Genomic DNA, 23,262 nt, shown 5'->3' with positions numbered 1-23,262 from the left:
TTCTGTTTTAGGAATTAAACCTTCCTCAACACCAGCAAGAATGTGGCCAGCAATGTTGTTAACGCCCTTTTTGGCTTGCCAGCAGCAACTCCTCTGTTCCTGCACCACAGAATACCCTCTTCCACCCCTCATTCTCCACCATTGCCACTGCTGAGTGCAGAGGGTCCTGTCCCGGAGGTAGCCTCCGACTCTGCAAGGACCTGGAAGAGCAAGTGCATAGCTGCAGAGTGGCATGGCCTAGGAAGTCACACCTGCCTTGGTGACTCTGGGTCCCATGTAGGGCCCACAGACAATGCTTTGGGATTTGCCCTTCCGCAAGTCAACAAACCCTCCAATCTCCCTCCTCACCCTTAATGCTCCTCTCTTCTCAGCCCCCTACTTCTGGAAGGGGGTGGCAGTTCTGCCGCTGCCACTGCCTGTGCCTAAGACTTCTCCCGTGGTCCCTCAGCTGGTGGACAGAAACACATTCTCCAAGGAAGAAGTGCCCCTGAGGGTGCATTTTACCCTAAAAGACTGCCTGTGCCTCTGCTGAGCCTTAGTAACTGGGTCAGTCCACATTCACCCGTACTCTGCTGCCTGGCTAGAGGCTTTCCATTCTCTTTCAGCTAGAGGTCTCTGGGATTGGCTCTTCTGAATGTGGAAATCTCAACATTCCTTTTTGTACTTGGGATGGGCAAGGTGGATGGTGTGTAGACCCAGTGTGTTCCAACTCAGAGACTGTCAGTCCTCCCTTTCTGCTGCTGATTCTGCCCCCGACGCCGGGGTTGTTAACCCCTGAAGCACATTTATGAGGCCATCTATAACTCAGGGGAGTCTAGAAGCCCTATTCACAGACGTGATGTGCTTACCCCCCTAAACATATGTCCCCCACAGCCACATCCTGGTGCATTGTAGAAGCACAAGAGAATTTCAATGGGCAGTGTTCCGTTGGAGATATTTTTGATATCCAAATAACATCTCATAAGATGAAATTTTTAGTCATTTTAACCTAGTTGAAAAGCTTATTTTAGGATAAGGGCCTCATTTAATCTTCTCAGTGTGAAGTATTCTACAGCTACTGTTTACAGCGAAAGCAATTTGCAAATTCTACACAAAGTGCCAAGTGAAAGTAGGATTATTGGAATGTGTTAAGGCCCACTAATCTTCCTATTATGGGATGGCATAGATGAAGACATTTCAAACGTTTAAAATGTTTAAAAGATACAGCATTTGTGGAATGATATGAGGCTTCTTTTAGACACTATGGGGAAGGCTGCCTACAGCCTGAGAATGAAAGTGTTAAAGTATCTGGAATCTTTCCTCTGACTCTCACTTACTATTCACCCTGCCTATGTCTGGGCATCATTTGTACATTGGAGATTTACAGATAGTTTTTCTCATCTAACTCAGAGGGATGTTATCAAGTTTGGATGGCTTCCATAAAACAGACTGGGACAAAAGCCAAGATGTCAGTTCTAGCTGACACCAGGCTGTTTCCAAGGGCATATTACTGCTCCCTCCTCCCATGCCCTGTGATATAACAGGGGCCACACCACTCCACAGGCTGTCCAGGACACAAGTCTGTGGGATGCTAAGGTTTCTCAGTCTAGAGTAGCATGTTTCTCAAAACAGATCAATGCATTTTATTCACAAACACCTAGGAACTGAACAATTCCCAGATTCCCTGACCTTGATGTCTTGGGCTTTGCTCTCTGTGCACCAAGAAGGAACCCTAGGAGCTTGTACCAAAGCTACTTGTCAAAGGTCAGTCAGGAGTGCACTCATGGCAAATATAATATAGCAGGATTATAGGACTCTTTGTCCAGTGCTCCGTTCATTAAGACTGCCTTCTCTTTCCATTCCTAAATGTATCAATACCGTCTTGAAGACACACTCCATTGTGACCTATTTTGACCGAGTCAAACACTGGCTTGCTGGTGGTCACTAGGGGAAAAAATACCATTATTCCGGGCACTTCTTTTGACTTCTTCACTTGAAGGCTTCTGAGCACTCAGAAACAACCCAAGGAGGGTAGAAGTTAAATAAATCTGCAAAAGAACCAAATAGGACAAAGTTAGCCAATTAGCCCAAATCAGCAATCAGAACAAGATGAAACCTAATTAAATTCAACAGTCTACAAAAGGATGTGTTCAAACAATTTCGCTTCATTATGAATTCTCTAATACAGACACTTTCAGTTTAACACAGGATACCACAGAGGGGCACTTCTTTTCTGGGATCTTCAAAGTTACTCGAAGCTTCTTAAATGCTTATTTTTAAAGAAGCTGGGGGAAATGAATGGCAGCCCGAGTTTCAAGAACTGGAAGTGATATTTCAGAGCTCACTGTAGAATATATAACTGTGGGAGAACAAGACTGCTCAAAATCAGTTTGACGTTTTTTGCTTTGTTTTGTTTTGCTTTTCTTAAATAACAAGTCGGATTGTTCGAGGCCAAACCCAAGACAGTCTCTCTCTGCACAACATCACCTTCTGTAGAGACCGCTATGCAGAATGGCAGACAGTGGCCCATTGCCCCGTGCCTCAATTTTCTGGCAAGGAACCCTCGGTAAGAATGAACCCAGGAGCTTTTAAAAATAGATGTCACCACAGTTAAAATACAGAGCTTTTATAGGCTTGGAAAAAAGAAAGCACGTTTCACCACTAGACAAAGCCAACTCTTTATTAAGTGTGCTAATGGAGAAATCAAGTTACAGATAATTTTTAAAGAGGTTTACTGCCAAAAGCACTATGTTCAGCTTTGAAATGTATTCTTCTACTTACTTTTAAATACTAGTGTCTGATATGGTGGGAATTCATAACAGCACAATGATGTCCCTGGAGGAGTCAGCCTTGGGCCTCACCATCCTTCTTTGTGCTCCCTGCATCCTTAGCCACCTGTCCTCTGCATAACTGCCATCCCAGTCTGAGAATTACTGCCACCCCTGCTCAAACCTAGGTCAATGAACAGCCAAATGAGGCTCAGGCCTTCTTTATAAGCTTGCCTTCTTTCTTTTGACAACTTTAGGGATCAAAAACTTAGTGTGTCAAACGCATTTACTTCTTGTTCTAATTAAACTCCTGTAACTGAAATAATGATGATGTTAGCCAAGAAGATACTTAATTAATTTGCATAGATGATAATGTCCACAGATCTGAAAAGTCAGATTTCCCGGGTAGGTGGTAACCATTACAGTTGATAGCATAGGGAAAGAGAAGTAATATTCCTATCTGGCCTCTTCTGGTATCTTAGAACAGTGCAAATCTTTGGGACAACCAAGTGATGCTTGAAAGAAAATAAATGCATCTGGCAGGTAAACAGTAGGAGGAAATAAGTGTCCAAAAATACATAACTTAAAACATGGAATAACAGGGTATAATAGTATATAAATGATGAAGATTTAGGGAATTAAGTCATCAACATATGAAGAATATAAGTGATTGCATTGTTTTAAAAAAAAACCCTCAAATATATTAAATTAAGCACTGGATTTTAAGGGTGAAAGTACTAGGAGGAATGTTTAAAACCGAGAGAACCGGAATAGATATGCCCGTTAGACTGTGGTTCTTTTAATGGCCGGTATGGATTGTCTCTGTCTTAAACTCAACTCTCAGTAGCCACTATCCAACCTGCATATTAATGAGGAACATGAATACCTCTCTAAAATTTTCAGCTACAGCATCTCCATAAAAAAATCAATACTCCCCCACACCTCATGAATACAGACCAGGGCCTGCTCCCAGCAGCGTTTGCTGGCATTAATTATCATTAAGAGGGGGCCTTGCTCATCTCTCTCTAACTCTCCCCTGCTCCACTTCCTTGCACACCCAAACTCAGGGTGTCACTCTCTCCCATTATTTGTAATGGATCCTGATTCAAAGCGTGTGTGGGCTATGCAATTACTGCTTGGCTGAACTGTACGATATTCTCTCTGATGTCTTATAGACACTGAATCCAAAAGGCATCCCAAGGACAAGGAAGGGTTCCTGCGCTTCACTGCACCACACCTACTCGGTCTCTACAAAGCTCCGTTTCTCCTCCCTTGCCTCTCTTAACTCAGGGCGTTTTCACGGTGCTCTGATCAATAGAATATGTATCATTTCTCCTTCAGCGGTTCACTGTTCCCAGTGTTAGGACAGAGAATGCTTTGTACCTCACCTCGTGTAAATGGAACTGATTAAAGAAACCAACTATACCCGGCAGTCCCTCCTCCCCTACTTGTCTCACTTGGAAAATATCAGAGACCAGGTCTGATTTGACATCACCAAAATGAAGTGTGTGATGCCCCAAACTCTCTAAAATGGGTGGGGAAGATTATTTGTAAAAATATATGAAGACTGAGTGTCTTTGCCAGTATCTCTTTTAGCCCATTTAGAAAGAACTGCATTCTTGCTCTCATTTCTGTAAACATCCAAAGCAATTCTCAAAAAGCGTCCTGGTTCATTCAAGCATAAGAGACCTAAGGATTCCTTTGCTCGGTCCAACCCCATCCTTCCCAGGGACGCTTCCTAGATTTCCCTTACTCTGTTCATCTTCACCACCTCATCCACAGCATAGGGGGACAAAAGGTTTATTCTCTTTGCTGTTCTGAACACATTGCTGGGCACTACTGAGGCAGAAAAAATAAGTGGGTCAAATTGTGTTGCCTTGTGTTGCCCCCATAGATCTAGCTTTTATGAGGCCAAGAGCCCCCCAGGAAAAAAAAGCAGAGAGGGTTGATGTAGGTGAGAAGAGGGACCACGCGAACGGACCCAGAAATCAACAAAAAGCAATAGACAAAATGAGAAAGGTGACTCAAAGGAAGTAAAAATAATGCTAAAAGACTTGTGACCCATCAACAGAAGAGACGGAGCCAGACGACTGGTCAGGGAGCACTGAGTAATGAGTCAATCGGTGAGGGGTGGTGAATGTCTGAGTTCTGAAGACCGAGACATCCTTCCTGCCCCCCCAGATACTATTCAAGGAGTAAGGTGGTGGATTTAGAAAACCGAGGAGGAAGTGTAGGGACATATGAAAAGGCTTGAGTTCTAGCCCTGGCTATCTCTGGTCCACCTCGGACTCTCCAGGCAACTCAGACCCATTCCCAGAATGTCAGGATTTTCCTTCTTTTAATTCTAAAAGAATTAGAGGATATTGAATGTTCCCAATACAAAGAAATCATCAGTGTTTGAGATGATGGATAGAGTAATTTACCCTGACCTTATCATGATACATTGTATGTATCAAAACATCACTATGTACCTCGTGAATATATACAATTATTATTTGTCTATTGAAAACAATAAAAATTTTAAAAAGAAAAAAAAGAATTAGAGTAGATTTCCAAGAGCATGCAATATCCTAAAATTCAATGAGTTCATGAGTTTCTAATGTTTTGGAAAACAAGCCTCAGTATCAATTTAGTGCTGGACAGAAAGGACCACGATAATATGGCAATGCACATGGGAGGTAGCCTGGGGTCCTGGTAAGAACTCAGGCTGGGTAGTCAGGCATACCTGAGTTCACATCTCTACCAAACACCTTCGTCCCTTTATGACCTTGGACAATTTGGTTGATCTGACTGAGTCTTAACTCCTTCCTCTGTAAAATCAAGATAATACATATGCCTCATGGGATTGTTCAGTACAAATAGAACTCTTCAAAAATTGTAACTTCCCATTTCTTCCCTTTCACTGAGGAAGACACCTTATGTTGTACAGAGCTCCTGATACAATAGCCTGCTGGTAAATTGATCATCAGTAATGCACATTATACTCATCAAAAGTTAACATAGCATCTGATTTATTTAAAATGGACATTTTCACCATTACAATTCTCTAGACAATTATTGAGCCTTTTGCTGTGATTAGATAAACTTAAATTTAAGGTGCCAGGAAATTGACTTTATATTTTACTCCAAATAACTGTGTGTGTGTGTGTGTGTGCGTGTTTCTGTGTTTATTCAGGCAGACCCTGTAGTTGTGATGCATTCTTGGCCCAAAAAATTACTATTTGAGATTTTAAAATGTAATTTCTTATGTCCTGTGTTGGGTGAGTAATGTAGCTTTGACTTTGGCTTGAGTTTGGGAGCATTTACGACCCTATCATATGTAATATAAACATCAATCTGCTTTTTTATTTCTTTGCAAATTCAATTATTTCTAATTACATAAAGGCATCATTGATCAAGTAAGCATAAAAACCAATATAGAAGAGTTTAATCTCTTAAATAAGCTTGTAGACTTCAATAAATAATTGAATGTTATAGTATATAATACAAGGAGACATCTTTGTTGCTGATAACTGGCCCAAAGTTAAAGGAAAAATATCTAATCCCCATCATGTTGTATATTGATTTGGTTCAAATTGAAAATATTTGGATTCTATTTTCATTTCCTTTTTCTCTCTCTCTCTGCTACTCTCTTCAGGCTTGGAAATGGATTTTAGGCCCTGTGGTCTTGTATGCATGTGAAAGAATAATTAGGTTCTGGCGATTTCAACAAGAAGTTGTCATTACCAAGGTATGCATGTAGCTTTATGTCTGAATAAAAGCCTGAGTGTAGATGAAAATTTTTTATTAGCCCAAGTTTTTAATTTGCCATTTTTATTGCAGAACTGTCTGTAATTTAGAGGCTCATCTTCTGTTCTAATAATTGCTTGTATCCTGAGCATCTTTTAGTGTGACTAATTTTGCTGAAGACAGGGATCAGGGCTCCAGACGGCACACAGAATTCTGATAAAGGTTTATTATACAGCACTGGAATGATCCACTTTGTCTTTATTTTGCTTTCTCTCTAGGGGGAAATGCAAGGGGAGTGAGTGTACTTTACATGGGTCATAGTGACTTGAAGGATAATCACTTCTTCACCACGTAAAGGCACAAATTTTGCAAACAAATAACATTTTCAAATCTATACACTCTCACTGGGGACTACCAAGCAGAGGAAAGGGAAACAGTCACCATAAGGTTCAGAGCAAGAGGGACCACTGTGGGGAAGAAAAATGGAGACAAAGGATGAAGATAGAGTTCTACCCTCATGAGCAGCATGCTCCTGATAGCATTTTTCAGTCTTGCTCCCCATCCTCATATCTCTACATCCTCACAATGTTTACCTCTTGCTGGAGGAAGACGGGAAGGGGTAGACCAAGACCAAAAAAATGCATGCCTAGGAGAGTGAAAAGGTGCCAAATACTCTCCCCCAGCTTTTGAAATGTCCAAGAAGAAACTCTCCATTAGCCAAGCCTATCCCACTTTGCTAATACAATTTTAACAGAATCCTGTATCTCTGTAGCCGCCTTCATGAAAGCAGATGTATAGAAATTGCTTCCTATTTCTGCTTTAAGCTGTTTCTGTGTTGCTGTTTTTAAGTTAAGCACCAAAGGATGTCAGGCTGTATCAAAAGCTAGACTGTAAAACTTCTGGAAACCTACTCGAGCTGTTACTAGGGAGACCATTTAACAGCAATGTCAGAACAGATACCAGTAGGGAGAGGGAAAACTTAGAACCAATGATGAAAATGCTGTGAAATTCTCTTTTGAACGGAAAAATACTGTCACAGTATCTAGATGCTAGATTTTGTTCCCTTATACCTCTTGTCACAAAAGAAGACAGGAGGGCCTGGAGAGATTTTTCAGGAAACAGGATTGAAATCTAAGAAGGGAAATTAGCTCTTTCCCTCTGATAAGCAGCAAGTCATAAAGCTTTTATAAATACTACTAGAAACCTTGTCCAATGCTTCCCTACATCTAAAACTCAGAGCAGAGTCAGGACACAGGATGAGACTCAACCAAAAAGAAAACAAAACAAGAAAAGAGTTTGAAGTGAGTTTGAAGATCGTTTTTCACTTAGCCTGAAGAAATAAGAGGGTTAATTCACAAGACATTGAGAAAAGATGCAGATCATTGAAAAAGGTAACAAAATGTTCCTAGATGTTAAAAACACAGAGATAATGTGGTGACTTATTTTAATAACCCTAAGCATAATAATATGCAAGCTTCTACTGTCTTGGGTCTGGTTGACTGTGCTGTGGAAAGCCTGGCCATTGGACACATGGACTCACATGCTGGGCACCAATTGCACCTGGGTGCAGCTATTTCAAATGCCGCCCTCTGAAGGAGAGGAGCATCATTCTTGCTGGAGTTGCAAACACAGATGTGAAAGCGATGGCACATATCTTTGGGAGCTAACAGCAGATGGGATATGTAAATTACACCTGAAACAAGCTGATCTAAAATTTTCAACACCTTTGATGGAATGAAAGGTGTTTCTTTATTATTTTGAGGACAAAGGCAAACAACTCTCTCGCTCTCACATAGGTGGTAAGCCACCCCTCTGGAGTCCTGGAACTTCACATGAAAAAGCGTGGCTTTAAAATGGCACCAGGGCAGTACATCTTGGTGCAGTGCCCAGCCATATCTTCGCTGGAGTGGCACCCCTTCACCCTTACCTCTGCTCCCCAGGAAGACTTTTTCAGCGTGCACATCCGGGCAGCAGGAGACTGGACGGCAGCGCTACTGGAGGCCTTTGGGGCAGAGGGACAGGCCCTCCAGGAGCCCTGGAGCCTGCCAAGGTTCGTGCCCATTTCTCTCGTGTATAAATTGCAGTATTATAAAAAGTAAGGTATCTTAATGCATCAACATGCTACCTGATTCAGCAATATCTTTATTAAATGGTGAGTTTGAGACTGTGTTTAAATTCGAGAATGTGTGTAAAAAGTATAATTTTGTAGACTTCTAGGAGACGCACATCTATTCCTGTAAAAAAAAAAGAAAGAAAAAAAGACTAATGTTCAGCCAAGAGAGGGTGATCCAGGAAGGAGGTTTCTCTCCCAGGTCCTAAAGCATCACCTGGCTACTTCTGTGCAGCCTGCAATGAGTGAGACAACTCTGGGCATTTTTTTCTATCACAGTCTGAGTTTTTTTTATTATATTTGTAAAGTCGGGTCTTCATAACAAGGATGCTATGTTCCTGTGTCCTCTTCTTATAAAGACCCAAGTCATATTGGATATAAGGGCCCATACCACTCCAGCATGACCTCATCTTAGCTTTATTCATTATGTCTGCAACCCTATTTCTAAATAAGGTCACATCCTAAGTACTGAGGTTAGGACTTTAACATATCGATGGGGGACACACTCAACCCACAGCATCACTCTATTCAGAAAAGTCTGGGCTCACACCTGTTATCCAAGCACTTTGGGAAGCCAAGGCGGGCGGATCACTTGAGGTCAGGGGTTTGAGGCCAGCCTGGCCAACATGGCAAAACCCCATCTCTACTAAAAATACAAAAATTAGCCGGGTGTGGTGGCACATGCCTGTAATCCCAGCTATTTGGGTGGCTGAGGCAGGAGAATTGCTTGAACCTGGGAGGCAGAGGTTGCAGTGAGCCGAGATCGCGCCACTGCACTCCAGCCTGGGCGACAGAGTGAGACCTTGTTTCAAAAACAAAGAAGAAAGAGAAGGAGGAGAAGGAAAGAAAAAGAAAAAGCCTGGGCACATAACAGAAGTCCCAATGTAAATGACCACTCCTCGGCTCTGTTCAGTAAACAATGGCTTCAGGTCAATTCCCACTCTTCATGCAGGGTTACCCAAAAGCATGCAAAGCACACATTTGGGGCTCTGGAAGAACAGGGACACCAAAAAAAAAATGAGAAAAACATGTTTGGAAGAATTTCATATTTGAAAAGAAGCATCAAGAGATTCCTACTTCTGCCATCCTTGGAGGGTATCAGGAACTACCAAGAAGCAGCCACTGTCATGAGCACTGTGGTAGGGAGCTCGGTAGAGACACTTCAAATGGAAGTTCCTGAGGGCAGGACATTGTCTTTCCTCCTCGGAATCTCCAGTGCCTACAACAGTGTCTGACATGCAGTGCATACAGAGGAAATATTTGACAAAAGAATTAATGAAGCCCTGGGGCCAATACGGATTCTTTATCTCATTTAGTTTGACAAATATTTATTGGTGACAAACAAGGTACCACAATAAATTTGAGACACAAAATGTAGTCAGCTTATTGTCCTGCTTTCCCTGTTTTCGTAGGCTACTGAGCTGTAACTGCACCCTGGGCTTGGTTGTATTTAGTGGGTAGGAAGAGTCACAGGCCTCCTTTCAGACACTGGTCCTGAAGAATGGTATGATGCCAAGCCAAGTAGAAACATCATCTGCTCAAGCCAGAGCCCCAAATCAGATGAGAACACATGACTATTTTCTTTTTTATAATGGAAAGGAAGCAATGTAATAAAATTTTAAGGTTCAGAGTGCAGAGCAAATGCCTAAAATCAAAAATAAAAGTAGATGCACTGCACAGCACCCCCACCCTCACCAACCCTCCCAGCACACACACATACACACACACACAGGCCACAGTGTCTAACTGCTTTCTCGGTCCCTGCTCTCCCCTTGGCATCACCAAGGCAAAAGCTTTCATCCTTTTTGCTAACTGGCTTCTGCCCTGTGTGTATACACTTATCTGTTCTATCAACCACCCTTCCCCTTCACAAACCAGATAGCATTTCAACCAGTCCCCCAAGAAGAACTCGGTACTGGTTACTCAGTAGCTGACACGCTTTCTGCCTATGGAGTGCATCGCCAGCTGCAAGTTCCAACAGGATCCCCAGGGCCTCCCTGGGCTCATCTGTTCCACCTCCTGCCCCCTCATGGGCTTAGCTCTTCCAGCTTTCTTGTTGTTCACACACACTGAGAATGTAGTCCTCAGTGCCTTTGCCATTGCTGTTCCCTCCACCTGGAATGCTGTTCCCCACATCTCTGCTGGGCAGCTCCCTCTCTTCCTTCAGGTCTCTGTTCAAATGTCCCCTTCTAGTGAGGCCTTTGCTTCCCACTACACATGAAACAACCCCCAGCAGTCACTCAATCGCCATGATGCCACATGCTGACTTTATTTTTCTTTATAGTACATACCACCACCTGGCATGTCAAATATTTATATTTGCTTGATTGTTTACTGTCTATCTCTCCACACTAGAATGGAAGCTCTATGAGAAAAGGGGCTCTGTTTGCTTCACTTTACCATCCCCAGGGCCTAGAACAGGCCCTGACTGTCAGTCACTCAGTAAGTCATTATGGGCTCGATAAAAATGAGTTGTCATAAACAGAGCTGCTTCCCTCCATTCACTAATTTGTTTTGCCCTCTGCCTCTGTATGTGTGTAGGCATATGTATTAGTGGCAAAGCCTTCCAAAAAACTAGAATTTGTTTAAATCTTCAACATACAAAGAATCAGGATGTTATTGGACTTCCTTGGATGATTTTACAGTTCCCCACTTTTAATTTTGAATTAAATCATATTAGGGAGAGCACTATATCTTTTTACTGCTTTGGATCCCAGACAAATTTAATCCAGCCCCTGGAATTTGTGAGTGAGAAGCCCAGGAGGGGAAGCAAGCCCAAAAAAAGAACAGGGAAACCTCTTCCTCTAAACCCAAGAAAAAGGGAGAGAATGTGAGCTCTTTCAAAAGACTAGACCTTCTGAAGGAAAACAGAGGAATTTCTCAGTTGATGGAGTTTCCAGCTATCCTTTGCCCAGAGCTGGAGCCCACACTGTGAGAGGAGCTGAGTTCAAAGCCCAACTTTGTGTGTGATCTTGGAGAATGTATGTAACACACTGCCTCAGTTTCCTCATCTGTACAATGAAGATGACAATAATAGTACTCATGGCTTTGTTTAGGATCAAACATAACAGTCCATAAAAACACTTAACATAATACTTAGCACCCGGTAAGTGCTCAAAGAGTTAGCTACTATTATTATTAGCAACATAAGAATGGTCACCTACCACAGAAATAGCAATGGAAGTGTTTGTTAGAGGAGTAAATGCAGTCAGTTCAGAGAGATGAGACTGGAACTTAATGGGGTAGGGTGGGGTGCTGCTGAACTACACAACAAGGACTCACTGGACAGGGATGCAGGCAAGACAAATCATTTTCTGAGCCTCATTATTAGAAACGCTGTGTCTAAATCAAGGCAGGGATAGCTGCATAAACGTGATAAACAAGAATTTGTGCAAACGAAGCTGATTCAGATTGTTAAAAATCTGGAGAAATGGAGAAATTTGGGCCCAAAAAAGAACAACTGGGATGTCGTGATAGCTATGTTCAACTATTTAAACGCCTGAGATGCAAAAAAGGAAAAAGATCTGGAATGTGCTTCTCAGAAAGGCAAAAGATGAGAGTTGTCAGAAGACAGATTTCAGTAAGACATGAGAATAAATTGTCTAATATTTAGAATTGCCCCTAAGTGGAACAAGGTGCCCCACAGTTTAATATCGGAATATGAGCATCTCTCAGGAATGTGGCAGGAGGATTACTGTATTAGCAGGGAACTTAGACCAAATATTTTCTCCTGTAGCTTTGAGTTTCAATTCTAAAGATGTAGAAATTTGTTTATTGTATATTTCTGTGGATTAATTTACAAAATTCTTCTTTGGATTTAATTGACATCTTTTTAAATCAGTGTCAAATAAATTCCCAATATGACGGATTATTTTTAAAAAATGAACAATAAGACATTTGAATCTATGGACAGGTTTTTTTTTCTCTCTTTCTCTCAATTTCCTTTATGTAATTATTTATGGAATAATCTACAGTGGGCTAAGATACTAACCATTTCTGGTTAATGACCTTTTATTTTTATTCTTCCATTTCCATATATCAATATGTAATAAAGCCTTATTAATTAAGACTAACTTGAGGAGAGTTCATTTGAATTATTAGGAAGTCTGGCATATAGAATAATTTAAAATAAACCCAATTGAACTTTCATGAACACATAGTAAAGCTCAAATGGGCCAACCTCCGGTGTCTTCAACAGACACCCCTTAGGGAATGGTTATGAATAACTCAGAAACCTTTTAATTAGCATATCTTTGTTCATATGTAAATGTGTGCTTTTGGAATAGTTGAGGTTATTTAATACATTCTGCTGACTGAAATATTTTAAACATTCCCTTTACAATTTATTCAACCAATTGTTATTGAACAACTTCACGTCAGGGAGCGCTGGGATTACAGCAGTGAGCAAAGACAGCCCTGACTCCTACTTTCCTAGACCTCACAGCTCTAGACAGACATCAATCAGATCACGCATACACACCAATAAATTGTAAAATTACAGCTGTGATGAGGACTATAGAGGAGGGAAACATGGAGCTATAAATTATATAAGAGGGGATTTAACCTAATCTGAGGGGTTCAAGAAGGCTTCCACAGGAAAAGAATGATTGGGATAAGACCTACCAGAGAAATGACTATTAACCAACTAAGGAGAGAGGGAAGAAACTAGAGAAGATGCCAGGCGCAGTGGCTCACGCCTGTAATCCCAGCACTTTGGGAGGCCGAGGCGAGCGGATCATGAGGTCAGGAGATCAAGACCATCCTGGCCAAAATGGTCAAACCTCGTCTTTACTAAAAATACAAAAAAATTAGCTGGGCGTGGTGGCACGTGCCTATAGTCCCAGCTACTTGGGAGGCTGAGGCAGAAGAGTCGCTTGAACCCAGGAGGCAAAGGTTGCAGAGAGCGGAGATCGCATCACTGCACTCCAGCCTGGTGACAGAGCAAGACTCCATCTCAAAAAAAAAAGAAAAAGAAAAAGAAAAGAACAGAAACTGGAGAAGATTATTCCAAGGGAAAATGGTATCGCATGCAAAGCCCCTGTGGCAGTAGGGAGTACTGTATATTTAATATTTTAATAATATTAATATCTCACCAGTGTGAGAACCAGTGATGAGTGATGGAAAAGAACTCAGGGACCAGTCCGCATAGGACCATGGTAAGGGCCCTCTTATTTATTCAATGAATATACTTTATCCTTATTAAGAAAAATTTGCTAAGCAAAGAAAAATGCCAGTGCTACCCAAGGCCTAATTACCACAGATTTTGAGTCAGTATAATCTAAAATAATGGGTTTTAGAAGTTCCACATTACTGACAAATGACTTCAAAATTATATTTATTCCAAATGAATAGCTTCCATTAGACTAAAATTACATAAACCTACTAAGATGTGTGACCAAATGTAAACAGGGGAGAATGACATTAGGAAGAGGAAATAGAAGCCTGCTAAGCTTCCTTGATGCTTCCAGATTTTTCCCTCTGATGGCAGCTGGGGTGGAAAGGGAAATAGCTCTTCCAGCAGCCTCAATGATACTTGGAGCCAAAACAAGCTTCTAGGAGCTGTAAGGAGAGCATGCCACATGGAAGAGGCCTGAGCTATAGCGAGAGATGTCAGGCTTTGTCCTTCCATGAACAGTGCCTGGGCCAGGACAACCTCGTTGTCTCCCAACAAGGCAGAGCTGGAAATCCTCATGCTAACCCCAGGCTCTCCAAATAGGGCGTTTTCAGGCACAGAGTCAACCTCTGCACGCACTGGCAAACACGTCCTATAAAAAGCACCAGCTCCGGATGGTTCTGGGTTCACGAGCAAGGTGTTCTGAAGGTCAAATAGGCTGCATTCCTCTGTGATTCCAGGCTGGCAGTGGACGGGCCCTTTGGAACTGCCCTGACGGATGTATTTCACTACCCAGTGTGTGTGTGCATTGCCACGGGGATCGGAGTCACTCCCTTCGCTGCTCTTCTGAAATCTATATGGTACAAATGCAGTGAGGCACAGACCCCGCTGAAGCTGAGCAAGGTATGGAAAAATCATTAGTTCACCCTTCCATGGATTAAAAGGTTCAATGTCCTTATATCTATCATCTGCCGATTCTTGGGGAGGATTTTAATTAACTATGAGGGATAAACTCAAGGATCCTTAACTATACTTATGTTCTTAAAAATCTCCACTCAGTATTACATTTATGAGTAGGGTTATGTCTAATCTTGTTAAAGATGACAAGACATAAATTTTATTGCTTCATTGCCATTACAGGACATGTAATTGCTCATCTCAATAAAATATGGACAGGCTGCAAATGGCTATGTGACTGGGTGGCAGTTCGCAATATTAAGAGGCAACCTCTCCTTAGTCTCTTTAGCTTCAGACTGTGGTTGCAAGTGTACGATTCGATGTCCTCCTCTCGTGGACTCAGTCCTAACAAGAAGCCACAATTGGGATTTATTGGCCGGCTTGCTGTGGGGTGGCCATCCCACTCTGAATCTCCCTTTTGTCATTTCCTGTATGTTTTACAACTAGATGCCTCTAGAATTTCTTTCCGTCCTTTGTTGTATCTAGACACTCCATCCGATACTTGGACCCTCTTAGGACCAGCAGCAGGCACTAGAGCAATGGTAGGCAAAGAGCCCTGATAACCCAAAGCCGTATGAATGCAGGAGGAGTGAGGATGGCAGACGAGCTTGGTGCTGGGCCGTCCTGCATATCTTCTCTGCTTAACCCTTTGTCCACAGTGTCCTCATCTATCAAAGGGAGACGCTTGACTTAACCACCAGGTCTCAATGTGTAAACCATGGGACATCTGTCACCTGACATGATCCACTAAAGAGAATTCCGTAGTCAAAGGAACTTAAGCAACATCCCACTCTAGAAGACATCATCCACTAGCCATTAAATAAGTTCTGCAGGGGTGGGGCGCAGTAGCTCATGCCTGTAATCCCAGCACTTTGGGAGATTGAAGTGGGAGGATCACTTGAGGCCAGGAGTTTGACACTAGACCAGCCTGGGCCGCATACAGAGACATCATCTCTGCAAGAAAATTAAATATTAGGGAGTTCAAAGCAGTGAGCCGTGATCACACCACTGCACTCCAGCCTGGGCAACAGAGCGAGACTCTGTCTCTAAAAAAAGTTCCACAGAAAACAGCCTCATTCAGTTTTGCTTCATCTGTCTTTCCCAAGCTTATTTAGCCACAGAACCTTTCCTCACCTAACACCAATCAAGAAATCGTATTCTGTGAAGCATCCCAGGCAATGCGGGCTAGAAGATCTCTAAACTCGGGTCTCTGCCAACTAAGAAACAGGAGTTAGCTATTTCATGAGTTTCCAAGTGACAGGTTCTTGACATACATTTTCTCACTTGAATTTTTTAATCTCCCCAACAACCTTATAAAGTAAGTAACACAAGGCCTGTTTTCCAGGTAAGGAACCTGAAGCTTGGAGAGATTAAATTGATTTTCCTGAAAAGACATGGGTAATCAAAGGCAGAATCAGGATTCAAACTCAGGTTCATCTGGTTCTTTCCATGACAAAACCAACACATGGTAGACGTGACCCCCAGCTCCTCCTGCAACCCTAGAGCAATATTGTAGGAAGAGGGTGGGATTCCTGCTCATAGAATCAGCACCTGAATTTTGCCGTCATCAAAGAACATGCCTGATTCCACCCTGACTGAAATACTGCCTGCAGTTCACCTCTCTGAGCTGAGTTTCCTGATCCACATAACGGAGAAATAAGAATCCATATCCAACAGGGAGTTTTAATGCTAAATAAGACAAATAATATGCAAATATTACCATAGAAATGTGTATACAGAAATATAGATGATTATCTAAATGCTGATTGTATCTACCAAAGGTATAAATAGGCTACCAGTACTGCTGCTACTAATGGCCTAGATTTATCAAGCACTGACTACCTAACAGGAAGGGAACTGGGCATTTTACATGCACTATCTCATGCCATCTTTTCGTCGTACTTATCATTTTTATTCCCATTTTACAGATGAGAAAACTAAGGCCTGATCACAAAGCTAATAGAAATGACAGTCATTTTACTAAATGCTCATAATAGCTCATTCAGATAGGTAATATTCTCAATACTGATGAGGACCCTGACACACAGACAGCTAAATAATACTAGAACTAGAGTTTGAATCTAGATCCTTCTGGCACCAAAGCTCATCTTCTTTCCTCTACACCATAATATATTTAACAAAGCAAGCAAAACAGTGACTGGGATATTTGGACCTCACAGCAATGCTTTGTTTTGGTTCGTGATGATTTTTCAGCCACCCTAAGTTTTTCCTTCCCTCTTGCTGCCTACCAAGTAAATCCCACTCAGAGAGGTGGCTCACTGCTTCATGGTTTCCACGACACTAAAAGTCACTTCATGCTTCACAGGAAGATGGTGGTGGATAGCGTGTCTCACTTTCATTCACTCACTAATCCAACTAATATTTCAAGTCCTGCTCAGAGACATGCAAAGTCTCATTCTCATGACACCCGACTCACAGTCACCTCCCCCTTCTCTTAACCTCCACCACTCCTTTGCTGCCCTCCTGTTGTGTCACATATCTTTCCTGTATTAAGATTCGTGAAATAATCTTGTTTTCTCTAACAGACTGTGAGTTCCTTGAACATAGCTTCTCTGGATATCTTCATACATATATATATATACACATATAACATGTGATAACTATATATATAGTAAAAATATTGAATAAATGAGTGAATAAATGTCTACATGTCCAAAAAGAATACACAATGGCTTCTGTACACAATGTTCTTTAAAATTTAAGGGTATTAAGGTTTTGTTTACGTAACCAAAAAAATTCTTCAATGATTTTTACTAAATTCCAATTATTTTACTAGGAATATAGACGAAAAATCTTATAAGAACCCCCCAAAATTTTAAAATTCATACAGGAGCCTACAAAATCTTAATTTTGCCTCCTTTCTCAGCATTCCATTGTCATTCCTGGGCTCTGCCTGTGGCGTTTCTCAAGGCTTTCAGCACTTCAGTCACCACAAAACCATAAAATAGGGACATTGATCTCTATTACAAGAAACAGAAACCATAGAGTAAAAAATATAAAAGCAATGTTTTCATCGCTTATAAAAATGTGAGGGACTATTTGGACACAACTCAGGGGAAAATAAGGACAGAAATAATGTCATGTGGGAGAAAGGAAGCTAAAGTGTGGAATCATAAAATAACTTAAAGATCCTAATCTCCTAGCTTTGCATAGGACCATGAAAGTCAGTATCTGTACTTCGAGCAGAGATGATTTGTCCAAAGTCACCCAGCTTGTTCACCACTGAGTCAGGACCTGAGCATGTGTTTCTGATTTCTGCTTCAAAGTTCTTTCATGGAAGAAGTGAGGTTTTCATGCTATTGAAAGTTTGGGCTGAAAATTACAGTTCAGATCCAATTCCTTGAGCGTCTGCAGGCATGAGAACAGGTTTAGGAAGTTTCTCTCTTTTAAAGCAACTTTGTGTTGGTTTGAGTATATCTACCATTAGGCTTATGTAACTAATATTTGTCAGGGCTACCTACATGCTTTTGAGATATAAAGACTACTCCTTCCACTAAACTGTCAGCGTCTATATAATTTTTGAAGGGCCACAGAGCAAAGCAGTACATATTTATCTAATGGTGTCTTCACAGTTTTAAGTCTGGACTATAGTTTTCAGATTGTTCTCTTTTGTAATAAGCAAGGAAAGGACAACTCACATAGGCATTGAGAGCCAGAATTTTAAGCTTAAATGGTTAACTGCGATTAGGTGGGATTTTTTTTTCCTCCATGTGTAAAAACACTGGTTGGCATAAGGCATACATTTTTACACACAAAACTCAAGTTGCAAGTCTACAGGAAAAATGTGCACCAAAGTTTTCTCAGTTGTCACCATTGCAAACTAGAACTTCTTTACCCTTCTCCTCTGTTGCATTATTCTAAAAAACTTCTAAGTAAAATGCAGGAGCATAACCAGGAAGGCGCCTGCCACTTTCTTAGTGGGAAGCGTCATAAGTAGTACTTTCCATTTGAAGCTGATGTCTTAAAATCTCTTTGTTTCTAAGTACCTTTTGTTTTGAAAGATCTGGGGCGGGGGGGGGGGAGTGGAAGGGGAGGGGGAAGAATGGGCAGGGCAGGAGGGGATTTCCCAAGAAGGCCAAATAACAAGAAGTATAATGATGGCTTGCTGTGACGAAAATGGAAAAAAGTTGTAATACACGAAAGAAATATTTTCAACGCAGAAGTAAGAGCCAAACTTCACTGAGTTGAAGGCAGCTGAGAACGCTGTGCCCCTGTGGGATGAGGGAAGGCTGAGGGTGGTTGAGAATTCTCTGTGATGCGATATGGAGGAAGCTGAATGCTGGGGGTGAAAAACGCCCTCTAGCGATAAAGTCCTCCACCTCCTGCCTAACGGGTATGATTAATTCTACATCACACTCAATTTGTGAAAAGAGCTCTTGAAAAAAAATTAGGACGGTTTGCTTGTGCAAACTGTCAAAATGATGAATGAAATAGGTGTGTATGAATGGGGAGGGAGGGGGAAGCTTGCTGACATAAATAGATTGGCTTACACATTTTAGTTCTCCCTAATATCACAGCTGTGCAGTCAGGACTGCGAGAACTGCCAACTGCAAGATGCGGTTCGTTTTCTTAACTGCGTATGTAGTCTTCAGACTACATACAATACAACAGATTATACAAGAACTGAGATAATCTCATTTCTTCATAAATTGACTTCCTTCATCAGCTCCATAATATATAACCATGATAATGGGTATTTATAGTGTGTCCCATGCAAATGGCCTTTGGGTTCTTAACCTAATATAATAAACAGATAATTCAAATAAAAAGACAGCACGGGCCAGTGGGAACAAGGGAAAGAGGCCAAAAAAGACAAAAAATCCATACTCTACTAAAATATATTAATAAAACAAAGGAGGGCCTGCTTTCTTTTCTAGTAAATGAAAAATGCATTTAATTTAATCTGTTTACTTTGAGAAATTATTTACTTTCACTTTCCCTCACACTGGAGCTCTGACTACTCCTGGAACCGATCATCTCTACTAATCACCAAGATTCCTGCCATCAGTTGGCCTCTTTAGGAGAGGCCATTCATGCTTCTCTTAAAGAAATGTATGCTTCTTGTCTTTCCTTGGAGGGCCTCAAAAGGCCTCAGTACCCCATCAGCCCTCACCATTGCTCTGTGCAGAAGTGACCAGTATTAATATGTTTAATATCTTGGTTTATTAACCACAGATTGCGTGACTACAGTCTTCTTGTAAAAGAGTCCAATGAAATACACAGACATTTTAAAATCTCCCTTCACCTCCCTCCCCAAACTAAACACCTCCCCAACTTTGCTCCCTAAGAAACTCACTATTAAACAGTTGAATATGTCTCATTCCATTCCTTTTCCATGCATTTATATGCATATACCTATACACATTCATGCATAAATACGGGTGTGTGTGTGTAGAAGGCAGAGGAAGAGTAATTTGTTTTGTTTTTCATTAAAGCATAACTTCGGGCACTGTCAGTGTCAATACCTGATGATCTATTTCATTTTGTTTGGTGTCTTTAGAGTATTCCGTAGTGTGGATAGGCCACAATTTATGGAATCATTCTGGTATTAAATAATGTTTCAGGCCAGGTGTGGTGGCTCACACCTGCAATCCCAGCATTTTGGGAGGCCGAGGTGGGCGGAACACCTGAAGCCAGGAGTTGGAGACCAGCCTGACCAACATGGCAAAACCCCGTCTCTACTAAAAATACAAAAATTAGCCAGGTGTGGTGTCAGGTGCCTGTAATCCCAGCTACTCGGGAGGCTGAGGCATAAGAATTGCTTGAACCTGGGAGGCGGAGGTTGCAGTGAACTGAGATTGCACCACTGCACTCCAGCCTGGGGGATAGCGCGAGACTCTGTCTCAAAAAAAAAAAAAAAAAAAAGAATGTTTCAGATGTTTCAGTTGTCCAACAAGGATTATTAACTGTAATTAGACCAAACGGAGGCCCGAAAGAGATCAGTCCTCAGCCACAGGGCAAAGTAGCAATATAGTCATGAAATAGTTAACATTGAGGATAATCACGTTCAGAAAATGTCTTAAGGATGAAAAATTATTGACAAAGCCTGGTCTTGGCTTTATAATGGTTCACCAGAAAAACAATTTTATAACTGTATCACTTTAAACTAGAAGTTTTACACATTAGGTAGGCTTATCATTAAGAAGAAATATTTCTTCTTTTATTTCTTCTTATTTGCTATTGTATTAATCCAAGATTCCCTTAACAAAAACAAAATAAAAACCAGGACAGTAAGAGTGATCATTTATTGAGGAGGTAATATATTTTCTAAACACCAATCTTTATCTTTTCACAGAGAGAAATTCTCCTTTTGGAAAATGATCCTGATTCCCCTCTATGCAGAGTTTCTGTCATCCTGCTGGTTTCAAGCTTCTGTCTGTTCTGTTCTTTCTTTTGCACAGTGTGGGGTACAGAGGCGTGCTGCCCAGCAGGAGGCAGGTGGCACTGCAAGCCACTGCCCTTCTCCTTGAGGAGGCGATGGTCAAGGTGGGCCCCTGGCTCCCTGTAAAATGCCTCTAGGTGAGTTTAGCACACATCGAGCCTGGTGAGGGGCTTCCCCTTCATGGAGCACATCTTCATGATGAATGCTGAGATTCTGCTTCTGACACTGGTGCTAGAGGTCAAGTTTGGCTTCCCTTCTCAGTGACCAGGAGTGACCAGTGGGAACACATGCCAAGCAAGGCGCATGTCCCTCTTAGCTCTATAATATACTGTCTTCGTTCTTCGTTCTCTAAGCTCCTCCAAATGACAAACAAGGATAGTAACAATAGCAGCTAACATCTTCTGAGTACTTACTGTGTCTGCCAGACGTTGCGTTAAATGCTTCAGTAAAACATATCCTTTCATCCTCACAATAACCTCAGGAGCTATTGTTCTGTGTTTATTGCCATTTTACATACGCAGTAATCTAGGTTGGAGTTAAATAACTTTTGCCCAGTTGCACAAGTTATTTGCAACTTCTACCTGCATGGTGAAGCCAGCAGCAGTCTACGACAGCAGATGGGCTTCATAGGCTCACAACGCTGAGTTGTTGTACCATGCTACGCTATATCCTAAACCTGTATTCTTGTGTACACTTTCCTTGTTTAGAGGGGTTCTGGGCCATAAATAAATACATAGGTAAATAATTTTTTTTCCGTTTCATCCTCTGGAAATTTATTTTGGATATAAAGACATACAGATTGCATTTGTGAAAGTGCCGTCTGCCTGTGTTCATGGATATCTATTCAAGATACGGCACAAGTTTTAGAGATGTAATCGCCTGAAAGCATCCAACTTTGATTAGAGAGTCTGAGCTCTCGTAGTAACACAGATTGGTAGTGCTTCTCAATTCATTTTCTGAAATTGTTTATCAAAATTTAGCACAGTTCCATTTCCTACTGGCCCCAGACCTCTTTGACCTGGTCCCTATGTGCTGCTGAAGAATTCTTAAAGAGAAGCCTTGGCTTGGGAAAACATGAAAATGAGAAGGGACACACAGAGAGCCCAACCTTGTGACTGTCACTCAGACCCAAGCCCCTTGCAAATGGACATGGCTGAGTTTGGGCTGATCATTAGTGCTTGGGAATGATGTGAAACTAAGGTCTATGACGGGCCACATGCACACAGAAACCCTCAACCCCATGACAGTCCCAGAGTGGTCTCCCAAAACATCTAGGCATCCACTATATCTACAAGAATGTGGCTGGGCACGATGGCTCATGCTGGTAATCCCAGCACTTTGGGAGGCCGAGGTGGGTGGATCACTTGAGGTCAGGAGTTCGAGACCAGTGTGGCCAACATGGTGAAATCCCATCTCTACTAAAAAATAAAAACTTAGTCGTGCATGGTGGCACATGCCTGTAATCCCAGCTACTTGGGAAGCTGAGGCAGGAGAATCACTTGAACCCGGGAGGTGGAGGTTGCAGTGAGCCAAGATCCCACCATTGCACTCCAGCCTGGGCAACAGAGAGAGACTCCCTCTCAAAAAAAAAAAAAAGAAAAAGAAAGAAAAGAAAAGAAAAAAAAGTGTTGGATGAGTCCTGTAAAAAAAATAATAATTTTATTACTATGAAAGTTCAGAACTTTTGTTATTTTACCGAGAATGACTTTCTATTTAATAAAATCTTTTAAAGTAAACTCAGATATTTTTGGTCTCCGAGATCAGCTATGAAATTCTGAAAAGGCATGCTTTCTACAGGTAGCTGATTTCAGGGTTGTTTTATTTTTGGAGACTAAGGTGGGGTGAGCATTGGAAAGCACAGATCACAGAGTTGTAGCCTATTGTTTGGGATACTTGGTCTCTCATTGACCAGGTCCTTTCTCATGGGCGAAATGCAGACGTGGAACTCTTATGTCCCTTCCCAGTGAGTGTCCCCCACCATTAGAAGGATGAAAGAAAGTCAAAGTAAATACCTTTTGCTTCTGTTCAAAGTCCCTTTCTTTCTTTTTCTGCCTGAAACACTTCTACTGAGCCTATCCATTTTTCCTCCATAGCCTCTTACACCAAAGCTGCCCAGTGTCACTTACAAGTCAATTACGGAGGGAAAAACACACAAAGCCATTACGAGGAAGCAAAAAGTATAAAAGGCTTGACAAACCCTAAG

General features: G+C 41.6%; 1 protein-coding gene across 1 annotated transcript in view; it reads left to right on the top strand.

Annotated features, from left to right (window-relative positions):
* The window catches only part of NOX3 (NADPH oxidase 3), a 57,205-nt gene that overhangs the window by 16,766 nt on the left and 17,177 nt on the right, over positions 1–23,262 (top strand). The window contains exons 7-10 of the mRNA XM_004044873.4: positions 2,416–2,545; positions 6,385–6,477; positions 8,273–8,526; positions 14,440–14,602. Coding sequence (XP_004044921.4) covers positions 2,416–2,545; positions 6,385–6,477; positions 8,273–8,526; positions 14,440–14,602 — 640 coding nt within the window. The remainder of the gene's footprint in view (positions 1–2,415; positions 2,546–6,384; positions 6,478–8,272; positions 8,527–14,439; positions 14,603–23,262) is intronic.

This window comes from Gorilla gorilla, chromosome 5, assembly GCF_029281585.2.
Source record: "Gorilla gorilla gorilla isolate KB3781 chromosome 5, NHGRI_mGorGor1-v2.1_pri, whole genome shotgun sequence".
NCBI lineage: Eukaryota > Metazoa > Chordata > Mammalia > Primates > Hominidae > Gorilla > Gorilla gorilla.
Note: the sequence above shows the minus strand (reverse complement) of the source record. Positions and strands in the feature narration are given on the sequence as shown.